This window comes from Mustelus asterias, chromosome 6 (genome assembly GCF_964213995.1).
Source record: "Mustelus asterias chromosome 6, sMusAst1.hap1.1, whole genome shotgun sequence".
NCBI classification, from domain to species: domain Eukaryota; kingdom Metazoa; phylum Chordata; class Chondrichthyes; order Carcharhiniformes; family Triakidae; genus Mustelus; species Mustelus asterias.
In genome coordinates this window covers 100954550-100971936 of record NC_135806.1, presented here as the reverse complement: position 1 = coordinate 100971936, position 17387 = coordinate 100954550, and the positions used below count along the sequence as shown (strand labels likewise).

At 39.4% G+C, this 17387-nt stretch overlaps 1 protein-coding gene across 6 annotated transcripts in view; it reads right to left on the bottom strand.

Moving 5' to 3' along the window:
• Nucleotides 1-652: 652 nt before the first annotated feature.
• Nucleotides 653-17387, bottom strand: part of tmem161b (transmembrane protein 161B) — a 59978-nt gene continuing 43243 nt past the window's right edge. For all 6 annotated transcript variants that reach the window (XM_078214814.1, XM_078214811.1, XM_078214809.1 and 3 more), the window contains 4 exons: nt 8419-8532; nt 7108-7282; nt 5116-5212; nt 653-2779 (listed from right to left, as the gene is read on the bottom strand). In XM_078214814.1, coding sequence (XP_078070940.1) covers nt 2502-2779; nt 5116-5212; nt 7108-7282; nt 8419-8532 — 664 coding nt within the window. In that variant the 3' untranslated portion in view covers nt 653-2501. The remainder of the gene's footprint in view (nt 2780-5115; nt 5213-7107; nt 7283-8418; nt 8533-17387) is intronic.

Genomic DNA, 17387 nt, shown 5'->3' with positions numbered 1-17387 from the left:
AAGTGGTGCGCATTTGTTTCTACAGATAGAGCGACGAAGCAGGCGCCAAGTCTACCGCAGTCAGAATGGGGATCAAACCCGGTGATGTAGGCATTATCTGATCCACATGCTAGCTGTCTAGCTAACTGAGTTAACTGGCACTCCCTTAGCAGCTATTACAACCAGATATTAAAAGTGTAACAAGCAAACAGGTCTCACGAGAGACAGGCAGATGAGCTTAATACTTGGTTTTTGGCACTTCATACTATAAACTGTATTTTATTACCTGATAAGTTTAATTTGCATCTGCTGTAAATGTGCTTCAAATATATGTATAAATTTAGATGCAAAATTGAACTTGCTTGTATTGTTTAAAATGGATAGTTTAAAATGGATAGTCGATGATGTATCAAATCAGAAAAACATGGATAGAACTACATTTTGTACTTTTTGACCAGATTATGATTTGTCTTAAACAGAATAGTTCAAAGATGCTATAACAATTTGTACTATAAATGACCAAAATCCAATAGGATTATCAGAAGCTTGAAATGAATTCCTTATTAGCATGTCCTTAGCAAACTGGATTAAAATTTATAGCCTGAGGACTACTTAATCACGTGCAGCATTTTTATCAATTGCTTACAAATAATATGTGAACTTACACATTTTTCCTGAACTCATAGCCTTTAATTGGTCCACAAGAACAGATGTTGTTTTGCAATAAATATACAAGGTAAATAAAATATGACAACAAAAAAAGGGAAAAGCTGCTTGGCACTTTACATTTTCTTGCGCATATTCCAACATGTTAATTTTTCTTGTACCAAATATCGAAATCCAGTATAACGGGAGGTAGTGCAATCATCAGCTTTTATAGACTATTGATTATTTAAAAATATTTAAATAGCTTTAAAGAAATTAAAAAGTATCTATTGCCTTATCTTTTCACTATTCAGCATCTCTAAAATCACAATGGAAATGTTAGCTGCTCACTGTTAAAATAGCTAGTGGAGAATGTTTTAATCATACTAGCTTTTATCATGTGGAATTATTCAAAAGACTTTCCTCCTACTTCCGGCTTAAAATCATCCGATCATCTGGTAAAGTCCTTGTGCTGTTTTGGTATACTATATAACTGCAAGGCGTTGTTTAAAATCTCTATTACTGGTGTTGAAGTGCATTAAACATTTCATTTGTGATGTTGTGACTGTCTAAAATGAAAATCAGAATTCAGTAGCAGATTACATTATAGAGAAGTTAAGATGCTGCAACATCAAAAAAAATCACAAACAGGAAATGATGATTCATTCATTAGATTTGAGAGTGTTATATAAGAATTGGGGACCATAATCTTTTGACTTAATGCAGTCACATTTGATGTACTTTGTAAGCACATGCTTCCTGTACGCAGACAGACAGATTATCCAAGTTCTGCAGTACTTTGTGGACAATACAAAAACAATATTTTTTTTATAAATAAAAAAAAAATCACCCACCTAATGCCTTACATCAAGCAGTAAATCAAGCTCTTATAGCAACAGCCACAACTTCAAATAAATTTGTTCCCTTAAAATATTTAACCTTTACTGTAATATACAGTAGTTACATTTAAATTCCACTGCAAAGACTTCTTCACAGTGAAAAATGCTGGATTGCCCAACAGATGGATAAACAACTCATTTTACGGCTCAGTTTCTGTTAAAGAATCTGTCAATATCATTTTTTGTCACTTCAACTAGATTTGCTACCATCATTAGCTCAAAATTTACAACTATTTAAAAGTCAGTCCTCAATGTTGTATGCAAAAACCCCGTGGGATCAAAATAAGGCCCCATATGCTTCTGGGGAGTGAAGAAAAGAAAGCAAAAGGAAAGGGTTTCCTTTCCCATTTTCTCAATAACTATCCCTCTGCAGTGAAAAAACAGGGTCCAGTTACTGTGTGGTGGGAAAAACAGAGGTGCAACACAAATTGGGATATTCAAATTAAACTGTACATTAGCCAGACTGGCATTTTGTAAAGTTAATTCCAAAGATTTATGCTGCATTTCTCATCCTTTGCTAAATTTTAAAATTCAGATGAGCTGTAATTTCACAGCAAATGCAAATTTATAAGTGGAAGTGGGGATTTAAGACTATCAAAGTTTAATCCTATTCATGGTTATACCATTACTTCTGGTCTGCTGGTTTACCAACCAATTAGGGCAAATTATCTTTTGTTGATAACCTCCAGTAATCCCAAAGTTCCATCAAAGACCGGTGATAAATGACCTATCTATGGTATTAGAAACATGACATCATCCCTGCTTTTAGTTTTCAAATCGTTAAGACATTTATTCACCCTGAGAACCAGAGGAAGCATTTGAACTGAGCAGGTTGATCTGTGCTCTGTATTCTAGCGATATGCTGTTTCCACAATGGTTTAAAGTTTGCCTTTTGTTCTAACCCCAAAGAAGTGGCTTTGATTTTAGGTTCAAATCTAGAAGAGCATTTTGAAGTCCAGCTTTTATTATGCTAGTCACTTATGCGACTGTCAGGTACTGATGATAGAAAAGACCAAAGAGACTTGTGGAAAACAGGCAAGCTGCAATCCACCAGATTAGAAAAGAGAGCAGACCTCGGAAAAGTAATGGAGTGAAAACGTTCTGCAGACCACCCAGTGCGATAGTTATTTGTGTAACTGTTAGCTTCTTGTTTTCATTAGCTCCAAGGGTAGCTGAGTTGTCAGAATTGGAGGTTTCAGCAATCTCCGTAGGAGACACATAGGAAGATTCGGAGAGGACACCCCAGGAATGGTTACCTATTTCAAGAAGGATAAATGAAACACCAGTTTGTTAATCAGTTACTTAAGCTTGATTTTTACATCTTTACTATACCTGTGAGAAAGGACATTTCAGCAAAAGGAAGGAAGGAGTGTTACCCCATCAATGCAAAACAAATTCACGGTGCAGATATTCCAATACCTGGAATACAAAAAGGTTTTCTTTCTCCAACTTCCCCACTCCAAAATAGAACATTTCTCAGTCAATTCACCATGGATTAAAACAATGAATTCCGACAAATGGATTTGAGTGACAAATGGGCTTAAGATTCAACAATGCCACCATTTTATTGAAAAGCGCTACATAGTAAAACCTTCCAGTCCTTGCAAAATCATGCTTTGATTACATGCCATGATTACAAGTAGCACATGCATGATGCATGCGCCTTTACACAAAAAGCACTTGTTTTGAGAGATACCACATTTTGCTAACATTTCAGATCACATCCACATGGATTCCACCACTCATTGTCATCGAATGCTCCAACAATCAACCACTGATATGTTTGAGTTCAAAACATATAGAGGATCAAATAGGAATTACAACATGGAGACATTTAGCCCAAATCAATACGACACGCAAGCAGCAGTTCAAATCAGGAATCCCCACAGGAGGCCGCCTTCTGGCCCATCAAGTCTGCACCGACTCTCCGACAGAGCACCTTACCCAGGTCCACCCCCACCCTATCCCTGTAACCCCAATCATTTACCCTGTTAATCCCCCTAACCTACACATCTTGGGACACTAAAGGACAATTCATCATAGCCAATCCAACTTGCCTGCACATCTTTGGACAAGCCCACTTTTTTCCATATTACTTTAGTCTCTTTTTCTGCAATCGTCCATCTAACCTATTCTCAAAGGTGAGTCTTCATTTCAACTAAAAACTACAACCCTCTCCAAGTGACCACAGCCTCCTTCTGCCCCAAGGCCAGTACTACCCCACCCCTGATGCTCCCACTGTTTCATGCATTGTTGCTATTGTTCTCTCACCTCTCTCGACGATCTTTCATGCTGCATCCCTCTCCTGCTGTGCCCTGTAGCTGCTGGCCCCTTCCCTGAACCGTTGCCATTGTCCCCTCTCTCCACTGTTGCTGCTGACAATGCCCTCCCTCCATGTGCTGTTGCCACGAGTGCCCTCTGAGCTGTTGCCGCTGTCTCCTTGCCATGTGCTGTTACCACTAGCCAGCTCCCTTTCCATGCACAATGGCCACTGCTCCCTTTTCCTGTACACTGAAGCCTTTACATTTCCTTCATGCTGGTTTATTTTTCCCTTTCCTTACAAAAATAAAACCTTTGCATTGGTCTTCTTTCTTTAAATTGTAAAATGAACTTGGGAATACACAAATTATCCTAACATTTTCTCAGAAAAAACAGAAGTCACAAAATTCTACTAGCTCCTGGAACTGAGATTAATAAAATACGCAAAAAACTTGTACGAGAAGTTTGTTTTACGATCAGTCTCAGGATTTGAATTGCGTTACTTGCATTTCACTGAATCAAATGTCACACAGAAAGGGAGCAAAATAACTAAAAATCAAATTTAAGAACAAGAATTACTGCAGTCACAAGAAAGTGGGCATGAAACCCGCCAACAGAGGGCACTCTCAATTCTCAGTAGCAATGGAGCAAATGTTCTTAAAAAGTCTTGCCCAATATTAAGTTTTACTTGAGTTAATTTTTTTAATATTGCTCATTAAAAAAGTAGTAACTACTTTGCATGTGACTTTTCATGACTGCCTCAATTAAAACATGTTTAAACTGGACGGAATAACAGAAATGTTCAGGCAGGCACAGACTGATTCTTTCTTCTCCTCCCCTCCCTCTGTTCCCCAATTTTCATTTATCTTGGAAGGTGCCAATTTAATGGACTACCATGGTATGGATACTGGCAGCCCTTTAAGCAACCTGCCCGAATGGCAATCCTTGATGTTTAAGCCAATATGATGGAGTGTTGGTAGGCTCCTTATCATGGAGGCATCATGGGCAAGCTCAAAACAAAACTAGAATGCCATGCACACATGTTTTCCAACAAGGATCACTAGGCTTAGAACGAAAGCATAAATGCTTTGAGTTGTTCCTTTTGCGTGGTACTGAAGCCAACTACAGTCCACTAACCACTGGCTGAAATTAGGAATCAAACCTGGAACAGCCTGGTCTGTTTTGGCTAAAGAATGAAACCAGGTGCTGTTTTTACCCACTAAAACATCAAAGGAAAAAATTTTGTGGGAACTGTAACTCAACAGTATTTTACACAGATTAATGCAGGAAAAGCACAAGTTGTGCAGAAAATGAGCAAATAATTTGCACTCACCGAGGGTTTTTAAAAGCAATGCCGTATGAAGAAGCATAATCATAGGTGTCACATACTGAAGTGCAATCACACAAAGGTAGTAGAAAACTTGGGCAACCTTCAGGCAGAGAGAAAATGGAGTTACTCTATCTGTTTCAATAGGCTACTGGTTTAAAAACAAAAAATACGTTTCTGAGACAAGTTTCCCAAGTTCTATTCCTGGCAAATGAGTTAAAGTGATGATGTAAAGATGTCGGCATTGGAGTGAGGTGGGCACAATAAGAAGTCTCACAACACCAGGTTAAAGTCCAATGGGTTTATTTGGTATCACGAGCTTTCGGAGCGCTGCTCCTTCCTCAGGTGAGTTCAGGGTCAGAGGTTAAAGTGAAATTAAGCAGCCAGGACATGTTTTACTAAAAAATGTTATTAGTTATATTGCAATTTACATATTTCACAAAAGCCTCTTACTTTCAGATAAGACGGTGAAGCAAGGCATCATGTAGTTTCTCATATGGGTGCAAAAGATCCCATGATGTTACTTTGCAGAAAAGCAGAGAATTATCTGCAATATCCCTCAACATTTATCCCTCAATCAATATTACAAAACTACAGATGATCTCAAGATCATCGCATTGCTGTTTGAGGTTGCTTGATGAATACACATTGGCTGAGTTTCCTGCATTAGAACAGTGACCACACTTCAAAATTACTTAATTGGCTGTGATGTATTCAGGGGCATCCTGAGGTTCTGAAAGACAACTTAAATGCAAGTCTTTATTTATTTCCTGATAAAATTACAAGCACCATACTGCGCACAATTTCATAGCCACTTATTTTAAATATCTGCATCATACAATGCATCCAAGCTGTTGCCCAACTTCTCAAAATTCACAACAAGTTCAGAACATTAAAACACCAGTCTTAACCCAGTTTTCCAATATTGTGCCCAACTAACTATTCAGGATTCAGTGTGGCACCTAATGGTGCAAAGTTATTACAATTACATGCTTGAAAACTTGTCTGAAATTCTAAGTGCTCTTGTGACTGCATTCTCTTTTGGGCCAGGCATCAGCCAAGAATCCACAATCTCCCACTATCAATATTCTGTCATTGACAGAAACTGAAGTGGGCAAGCCATTTAAATACTGTGGCTACAAGAGTCGGGGAGAAGCTAGGAATCCTGTAACTCATCTTCTGACCACCCCCCCCCCCCCCCCCCCCCCCCAAACACACACAAAAGTCTGTCCACAGGGCAGGTATGTCCACTTTATTCTTTAGAACGTAGGAAAATGAGGAGTGACCTTATTGAGGTGTATAAAATCATGAGGGACATAGATAGGATGAACACAATCTTTTTCCTAGGGAAGAAGAACTGAAAACTAGAGGGCATAGGTTTAATGTGAGAGGGGAAAGATTTAAAATGGAAATAAGGGGAAGCTTCTTCACAGAGGGTGGTGCATATGTGGAATGAGCTGCCAGAGAAAGTGGTTGAGGCAGCTTAAATAGCAGCACTTAAAAATAATTTGGGTAAGTATATGGATGGGCATGGATTTGGGCCAAACGTGGGCAATTGGGACTAGCTGGGAGGGCACCATGGTCGGCATGTACTGGTTGGGCCGAAGGGCCTGTTTCCATGCTGTATTGCTCTACAACTCTAAGAATACGCATAAAAAATAAAACTGCAGCAATCATTATGTAAGCCGTCACTAGAATGTCTTATTCTCTTATCCGGGCCCAGCCCCAGAACATTTGTAATTGTACATGCACATTTTCAAATCAATTATGTAATAGAAACATCCACATTTTGGCCTCCATAAGTTCAACACTACTACAATGTTGAGTTATTCTCAAATGTCACATCCAGGATTCTCTCTCTGGTGCATCACAATTCTCAAATAGCATCAGATTCTTTTTTTTTGTTTCACCCTATTCTTTTCTGCAACTTCTAGCTATTCATTCCCATTAAGATTTTTGGTATTTATGCATTCCACATTTCTGGCCTCAAGCTCTTACCATTTTTTGCAGATCCTTTGTACTGATTCGCCCTGCCTCCTTCTTCATCTGTTCAATACCCTTCTGTGCCAAATTTAGGTATGCTTGTAGATGTTGGCGAATTAAGGCCAGTCGGAGAACACAAAGCAGGATAATAACCCAAAGTCGCAAAGAGTCGTATGTAGTCTCCGACATTCTGCAAATAGTTTAATAATATTATTGAAATAAAAGACTTTTAAAAATTCAGAACCGCAGTTTTTCGGAATAGATCAAACCACACTGTTAGTTTTAACATAAAGCATTCCTATGTAGTTTTCTGAAGATTGTATAAGAAATATCTCATTATCTGCCTTTACTTAAACCCAGACATTTCAATTCTTGAGCAGTTATTTGTCTCTCTTTTAAATAAATCTATTAACAAGAGTTAAATGTTTTGATTAAGTCAATTTCTAATAAGTACTCTGTCATTTAGAAATCTCTGCAGCTGGATCTATCGGACTGCTTGGGCCTGAACGGTTCGAGCAACCATTTAAAACTGGTGCTCCAAGTTTTTATCAAATAAATGTATAATGACCTCGATCTCTTGAAGATTCAAAAATGTGTTTTAACTAGATTTACAAATTGTTACTCATGAAGATTGACATGAAGAACTAATTCGACACATCTGTAATTTCCAAACCTGCCACACCATTCTATCTTACCTATCCCAAACTATTATCCACGTTGGTTAAAGTTTCAACTGCATTGTATATCGATAAAACTAATTACTTTGCTTGCATGCGAAGCTAAATTGGTATCAGTACAAACTTTTCAGCTATATTTAAAATCTAACATTAGGTCAATAAATATTAAAATGAGAAATGTTTGTAAAATAATGTGGGAGTCTTTTTCTCTACTGTAACCAATAAATTACAATAACTCATTGAGGCTGGATTCACTGCCTCCCTGTTTAAGTGGGAGGAAATTAAATAAATCTTCAGCTGAGTTTACACTGTGCTTGCAACTTACAAATAATTTACTCTGAAATTCTCAGCATAATCAGCACATAGTTAACCATCCTGACCTCTTTGCATAAATGCTCATACATCTGAATACTGAATCATGTCAGAGCTGCAGATGAAGAGATTTGCATCGTTCTGATTTAAATGTTGGAAGTTAAAATTCTTTCGGTTTCCATTGAACAGAAAAGCTCAACAAATATGAACTAGTAATGAAAACTGTCCCACCCAACCCATGAGCCAAACTGGGGCAAATTTCAGAAGGTTACATTCTAAAGCGAACTGAATGGAATTTGTTATGCAAGTAGGTTCTTCATCAAACAGATATACTTACAAAGGAATACTTTCTTTACCAAGTGACGGATTCATGATATAGTCCTTTGTGATGGGCTTCACCCAGAGGAGTACTATAATTAGTGGCGACAGGAAGTTTATATGAAACAGAGTCCTACAAGTCAGGAAACCCAAAAAGCACATGGTTAACCGGATAGCTTACTATTATTAAACATTTTGATCAGCCAGGGTAACAAATTTGTTGGATATTACACGGCTTCTTAATTGTAATTGTTAAAGAATGACGTTGCATTTGTAACTAAAACAATTTAGCAAAATCAGGCATCCCAGGATGCTGTGAGATTTTAATAAAGCACATCTGTGCAGCAATTTTTAACTTTTTCACATTACTGTAAACTTGTAACATTCACGGAGTGATTTCCCCCAAATGGAGTAGGAACTGCAATTTGTGCCCTTAAAAATACATGTTGCATCACTCCTCTCTTGATTCAGGCTCAGCAATGATAATATCACTCTCATCACGGAGTCAGAAGGCCATGGATTCAAGTCCCAGTAGAGACTTGAGCATGTGATCCAACCTGATGTTAAAAGGCAATACTGGAGACATACTGCCCTCTCAGGAGTGTTATTTTTTGAATGAGACATTAAACTGAGGCAACCTGCCCTCTAAGGTGAGTGCAAGCAACAGAGTATTATTCAAAAGAGGAGCTCTTCCAATGTTCTGACCCACAATTGACACCAATAAACTCGATGCTGTTGTTGCATATCATTGCTGTCTGTGGCACCTAAGCTTGTGCATTACAAAATAAACTTACTTATAAAGTACTTTGTCAACAGTGAAGCTCCTTAGCCCAGCCAGAGGTCATGAAAACCATGCATGTTCTTTTTTTTGTCAGCTATCTTGCTATCATAGAATCATAGTGCCAGAAGAAGGCCGCTTGGCCTATAACCTGTGCTAACTGTTTGAAAGAGTTATCCATCTCATCCTATTCTATCCCCACAGTTATGAAAATTTCTCCTTTTCCAAGTCGCAATTGTGACTGCTCTATCAGTGTCGGCTGTGCCTGCAGTACCTGAACCCCAACCTCTGGAATTCCCTCCGCACACCTCTCTATTCTTACCTCGCTTTCCTCCTTAAAGACATTTCTAAAAACATACTTCTTTGACCAAATTTCTGGTCATCTGGAAAATTACTGTTGAATCTGCTTCAAACATGAATTCACATAGTGCCTTTCAGATCATAACTCATAAAAACAATCTTCCTCATTATATCCCCCTTGCCCCTGGATTTTTGCCGAGTATCTTAAATCTACATTCTCTGGTTACCAATCTTGCTTCTAATGGAAAGTTTCTCAACGTCTACTCTATCAAAACTCCACAATTTTGAACATAGCAATCAAACCTCCCCTTAATTTATCTTGGAGCTCAGAAGCTTAAGTTTCAATAGTTTCACCAGATAACTGAAATCCCTTATTTGCAGCCTCCCCAAGGTTTCAACATCCTACAGTTTGGTACCAAAACTGGAGAGCGGAGGATTAACCAATAATTTATCAAGGTTTCCAATAAGTTCCTTGTTTTCATAGCCCATTCTCTTGTTTATAAAGCCAAGGACTCTATCATAGAATCAGTATAGTGCAGAAGGAGGCCATTTGGCCCATTGAATCTGCACTGACTCTCTGAAAGAGTATCCCACCCAGGTCTACACCTTCTCTCCCACCCTATCCCCATAACGTCACGCATGTACCATGGCCAATCCCCCTAACCTGCACATCTTTGGACTAGGGGAGGAAATCGGAGCACCCGAGGAGATCGTGCAGACTCCACACAGACAGTCACCCAAGGCCGGAATCGAAACCACTCCCTTGCACCATGAGGTAGCAGTGCTAAACACTGCCACCTTTTTGAATGCAGCTGCATCTGTTTGTCCTACCACGTTCAAAGTTTTGCTTATGTGAACTCCCAGGTGTCTCTGCTCCGACATCATCTTTGATTTATATCGCCTCTCGCATTTTGGGAGAACAAATATGAAAAGTTCACACTCCTGGCATTGAATTTCATCTGTCATGTAAGTGTCCATTTCACATATATATCCTTCGGAAGTCTACTACTTCCCTCCTACGTTTTTATGACATTTCAACATTTTTTGCTATCTTCAGATTATGCAACACATCTTGGAACACTAAGGGGCAATTTACCATGGCCAATCCCCCTAACCTGCACAACTTCGGACTATGGGAGGAAATCGGAGCACCTGAGGAGAACGTGCAGACTCCACACAGGCAGTCACCCAAGGCCGGAATCGAAACCACTCCCTTGCACCATGTCTTCAAGGAGGAAAGCGAGGTAAGAATAGAGAGGTGTGCGGAGGGAATTCCAGAGGTTGGGGGTCAGGTAATGTTCTAATATCCAGGTCATTGATACATCAGAAAGAGCAGTGGTCCCAATACCAGCTCCTGGTGAACTGCATGGTACACTTCCCTCCAGTTTCATAAACAAACATTCACCACTACTCTCAGCTTTTGGTCTCTTAGCCAATGTCCTCTCCGACTTCAATTTTGTTAACAAGATGTGAAATTATGCACAGTCACTGAAAAATCCCATCGACAGCAGCAGGACCAGATGATTCTGCCGCCAGCGAATGCCACTCTGCCTTCCACCATGAAAAACACGCTGTGGGACGGCTAGAGTATCTACCCCCAGCTCCCTCAATATTTATCTCTCTCCTTTTCTGAACAGATATATAACATTCATAATCCCAGCACCACTACCAAATCCAAAATGGATTGAAAGAATCAGGCTGAATTGCCTGGTGTTTGATCCTGGTCTGGTGCAGCAACCAAGCTCCTGTTCACCACTGAGCTCATGCCCAAACCAAACTCACTCTTTAGATCAGTTGCACTATAGTTGCTTCATGCTCTGATTCTTTCACCTTTGGAAAGCATGGGAGGGTTTAATGTGAGCTCTCTGGTGAGGAACTAATGACAGAATGTTTAATCGGATGGTATAATCTTAAATTAAACTGGTACCAATATCCCAACAAAGTGAGAAAACCAGTAAGGCAGAGAAAGAGCAAATCAGTTGGAAATTGGAAAGAACAAAGAGAAAGTTTAGCAAGAACAAAGCCATCCACAATAATTCATTCAAGAGAGGGATGCAGATATATACTTTTAGGAAAAGATAGTAAAGAAAGGAAGAATACATTTGACTATACAAAGGATTACAAAATAATTTGGGAGCTGGGGTCACTAATTATAATGACCCTGTGTTCTTGTTCAAAATTTGGCTATGGACTAAATACTTCCATCAATACCATTTTCAAGAAAAAGAGGAGAAACAAGGGGACCTTGCACAAAGAGTATGACTACAATTGAGCAATTGTAGGCAGAATCTGTCTGGGTTGAGTTTGGAAATAATAATATTGGCACTACATTCTCAACCAATTAGTGTAAAAGAAATTCAGGACAAGGTATGCAACAACAGTTGTTCCAATTATGGGAACTCCATTGCCCAGATTGTGCAGTTGTGTTGATGGCAAAACTGACAGCGGCCATGCATTTGCTCAATGAAACTGACAATAACTTCTGGTGTCTGCACCTTTGCAGCTAAACCAGGAAATCCAGAAGCTGTTACCACTGATTTTACCTTTTCCACAAATCATGGAGTCATAGTTTTACAGCACAGAAAGAGGCCTTTCGGCCTAATTTGTCTGCGTCGGCTATCAAGCACCTAACTATTTTAATTCAATTTTCCAACACTTGGTCCATTTTCTTGTTTGTTCTGGCATTAAGTACTCATCTAAATGCTTTTTTAAATGTGGTGAGAGTTCCTGCCGCTACCACTCTTTCAGGCAAAAGATTCTAGATTCCCACCACACACTGGGTGAAAAAGATTTTCTTCAAATTCCCTCGAAATCTCTTGCCCCTTACCCTAAATCTACGCCCCCTGGTTATCTACTGAGGGGAAAAGTTCCTTTCTTTCTACCATATCTATATCCCTCATGACTTTGTACATCTCAATCAGCCTTCTCTGGCGTAAGGAAAACAACTCCAGCCTCCTCATTGAATCCCTACAGTGCCGAAGAGGCCATTCGGTTCATCGGGTATGCACCAACTCTGACCCAGTATCTTATCCAGTCCCTCTTTCCTGCCCTATCCCTGTAACCCCACATATTTCCCATGGCTAATCCATTTAACCTACACATCTTGCGACACTAAGAGGCAATTTAGCACAGCAATCAATATAACCCGCACATCTTTGGACCATGGGAGGAAACCAGAGCACCCGGTGGAAACCCATGCAGACTCGGGGAGAAAATGTAAATGCCACACAGACCAGTCACCCAAGGCCAGAATTGAACCCGGATTCCTGGAAATGTGAGGCAGCAGTGTTAAACGCAGTGTCATCGTGTTTTTAGCTAAAAATCAATGACTATCGTCTCCATTCCAGAATGTCGCTGCACAATTTCCTCAGGGTAATGGCCTAGGCTCAATCAATTCAGTTGCAACAATGATCTTCTCTCATGTTTGAATAACGTTCAGTAGTATTTGAGTCCTCAGCTACCAAAGTAGTCTATGCCCATATGTGGCAAAACCTGGACAACATTTAGGCTTGGGTTGATAAGTGGCACGTAATATTCACGCTACACAAGTGCCAGACAATAACTAATTGATTGCCAACAAGAGAGAACCTAACAATCTCCCTTGAAATTCAATGGCGTTACCATCGCTGAATCCTGACTATTAAAATCCTACGCGCTACCACTGAACTGTTACTTGACTGGATCAGCCATATAAATACAGTGGCTACAAAAGCAGTTCAGAGACTGGATTTCGGGAGTGAGTAACTCACCTCCTGACTCCCCAAAGCCTGGCAACAATCTACAAGGCACGAGTCAGGAGTGCGATGGAATACTCTCCACTGAATAAGTGAAACTCCAACAACACCGAGACGTTTCAGACCATCCAGGACAAAGCGACCGTCATCCCTCCACCACCAACCGAAGTGGCAGCAGTCTGTATCATATACAAAGTGCACTGCAACAACTTGTCAAGCCTCCTTTTTATAGCACCTTCCAAACCCATAATCTTGATTACCAAGGACCAGGGCAGGAGATGCATGGGAACACACAAGCTTGCAAGTTCCCATCCAAGCCAAACACCACCCTGACCTGGAACTATAATCACTGTTCCTGAGTCAAGGGGAAAAAAAATCACTTCTAACTCTTGAGTAACCATTTAAATACCCAGACCGAGCCTCGCAAGGGACACCCCGGACACACATGACCCGGTCCATCCAGAGCATCTCCAGGGGATTGCCACTCTGAGGAAATTACAAGCCTATATTTCAGTTTCTACCTTAATGCCAATTATATTGACCACTATTTGTTATTTGATAAAATGATCAAAAAGTGAAAGATATTCAATGCATTTTACTTGCCGGATTGCTTCCAGAGAGAAATCTTCAATACGACTGGCTACTCAGCCTATTTTATTTGACATACAGTAATATCACTGGACTCATAAGGTCTCCTATCCTTGGCACCAAATTGAAATTAATGGTCGGGAATATGGAATTCGCATCACAAGAGACAATCAGATCCTTGTGGACAGCTTTCCTCAAGGTCAGTGGCAAATGCCGCCACTTCACCACTGAACACAAAATACAGACCCATATATTCTTAGGCAGATTGTTATAAAACAAACGTTTATAGTCAAAAGACAGAACATTTCTGGAATGCACCAAAACCTGTTCCCTTATTAGTGTATTTCAGTGTCAGCAAGAGGATGCAGTATTAGATTTGATCCTAGATAACCAAGCAGGACAAGTAGGTAATCAGAAAGTAACAGAACATAGAACATGGAACAGTACAGCACAGTACAGGCCCTTCGGTCCTCGATGTTGTGCTGAGATTTGCCTGAAACCAAGATCAAGCTATCCCACTCCCCATCATTCTGGTGTGCAAGAATGTAGACTGGAATTTACCTAATCTCAGTGCAAGATTAATTAAGGCAAAAAGAGAAAGAATACCGTATAGCATCCAAGTATGTGATGAATCAGGTGCAATTTAAATATATTACTGCTGTGGATCAAAAGTGTATTCCATAATAAATAGCAACGGCCCAACAAAAAGTGTAAAAAGATATGAACAACAGAAGGGAAATAATATTAAAGGAAAACTATAAAATATAAAAATAATAGAAAAGCCGTAAGGGAGATTAAGAACTCCAAATAGAAGAATGACAGCATAAAGGTAGAAGGATGTGGCAGTCAGTAGAAAAGGAAACACCATGGAATTTTACAGGCATGAGCAAAATGGTGGTTAAAGATAGGTAGGAATCACTTTATAGATAAAGGATGTCAACTCATAAGAGAGTGAGGGGGAATAGATGCTTAATTAGCATTTTGCTTCACTGCTTACAAAAAAGTGAAAGTTTAACTGGTGGAATACAGAGTAATTGAAGAGGAGATTAAATGGTTAATGGGCCTAAAATGTGACATGCCACTGGCTCAGATGGTAGGCATCTCAGATCACAAATAAATGGTGGGAGAGACATAGCAGTTACACAATGTTCCAATAATCTTCAGCGCACATTTCACCCTTATTCAATAAAGGGCGGGAAAAGAAATCTGCCAGAAAATTGTAGGCCCTTTATGTTGCAAATAAATTCCTCAAGTCTGTAATATCATTCATAAGGGACAAGTAATATGGCTTTATAAACAGCAAGTTGTGTTTTACTAATTGAATATTTTGAAAAAAAATGATTTTTTCTCTCTGGCTCAAGCACCATGGAACGTTTTTCTTTTCTTTTGTCTCTGGAGATTACATGACTACAGGGCGGGAAGGGGGAATTCCAATTGTGCTCCCAACCTTCCACAATTCAATATTGTTAGCAAACTCTTCAGCCACCTTAGCCTTACTTTTCAGAACAATCTCTTTAAATCTGTCTGCTTTACTGCTTCCCCCCAGGTTTTAAAGACCACTTAAAAAGCTATCTTTTTTGACTTCTGCAATAATACTTCCACTACTGCTCAGTGAAGTGCCTTAAAGTATTTTCTAAGTTAATGGTGCTGTATAACTCCAAGTAGTAGCTCTTATGTGATCATATCACATATCCTCTCGCATGTTCAATTTTAGCTTTGTAATTCATGCTGCAAATCCTCATATGCCAACGAGTAGCCTTTATTTTTATAGACTGTTCCGAATACGCAATTTCCACAGTCCCTATGGTTATCGCTAGAATGTTTTCACCACAACACAACTGACTCTAGAATTTTACATCCACTCATAGCTAATGCATGGAAAAAGCTAGCCTGTCATTACCTATTGCATGATAAACTATTTCAATGCAGTTTTTAGAGAGAGCAGCAATAATCTTAAATTTTCAGCACTATTATCACCCATTGTTCTGCCCAATTATATATTTTATCCAATGCATTTTATAATTTGAGTTGCTTCTTCAAAATCCATACCCCTTTCATTTTGAATTTGAATATATTAGTCTGTTTCCAATTTCCTGCTATCTTACTATTTTCCACTGGCTTCCTCAATCAATGCTGCAGTAACTTTTCTCCTATCTCCCAGCATACTGGAATTAACACTATTTATTGCTAGAACTTTATTGGTATTCAGCCCTTTAGGTCCATCTAAAAGTTCCAACTCATTAATATCAAAGTCCTTGCTTTTATTATGTTTAGCTCCATTGAGGGACTGAACAGGTACATGTTTTTCTCTTGTGAATACTTGGAGGTAGTAATCATTCAAAATATTAACTATTTTGTGTCTGCGTCGAGTTTCACGCCTGCTTATGTACTTTAGTTTTCTCCTCCACTGACTGCTCCATTAGGGTTATGTTAAACTTCTCCTGTTATGTTTTTTGTTTTAAAGCAAGCGGTTCTCCCTCCCACAACCAAAACTGTCAAACTGGTCATTCAGCTCAGTGGCTGTTAATGGGTCGATGCATTTCACAGACTGACTGCCACATGTGCCACAGTAAACAGGGATTCATTCAATTACTTCAAAAGTGCTGATTACTTTAAAAGTAATTTATTGGGATGTGAGAAATGTTATGGAATGAACTCACACTTCCTTCTTCCAGGTCAACCATCAACCCAGCACGATGGCACAGACGTTAGCAATGCTGCCCCACAGCGCCAGGGACTCAGGTTCGCTTCTGGCCTTGGGCGACTGTGTGGAATTTGTACATTCTCCACTTGTCTGCATAGTTTCCTCTGGGTGCTCCGATTTCCTCCCACAGTCCAAAGACATGCAGGTTAGCTGGATTGGCCATGTTAAATTGCACCTTAGTGTCCCAAGATGTGCAGGTTAGGTGGAATAGCCATGGCAAATGTGCAGGGCTACGGGGATAGGGTGGGGCCTGGGTAAGATGATCTTTCGGAGAGTCAATGTAGACCCGGTGGGTCAAACAGCCTTCTTCTGCACTGTAGGGATTCTACAGTTCTATCACTATGTGTATAAATATTCTGGCATACACAAGAATTGTGGAAATGTATCTGCACCTCATTTTGATATCAGAAATGCTGAACTTTGTCACTGCCTCTAGAATATGTAATATACTTCTCTTATTTATTTCCAAGCAAGTACAAACAAATGTTTCACATGGAAAACCCTTTTGTGTCCAGAATAAGGATCAGAAGGAAAATATTAACTGAGAGACTGAAACATGAACAAATTGGTATTTGAAGAATACCAAATGTGTGCAAATACCAATCACCTTCTGGAATTAAATTTCTTTATAGGTCAAGTATCGAACAGGGCAAACTCAAATCTGTTCAATAGCTGTAAGTGAAAAGATTTGCTTCATGCTCAGTAAAACTGCATGCTAATATTGTTCCATTCTGCAAGCCAGCAGACAGATTAAGGAACGAATGTACACATTATAAAATTGACAAAAGGTTGTGTATGAAGGCAGTAAGTGAAACAGTTAACATAAATTAGAGAAAACCTTAGATCATTCCAAACCAGAAGAACTTTTCTTTTTGAAGAGAAAG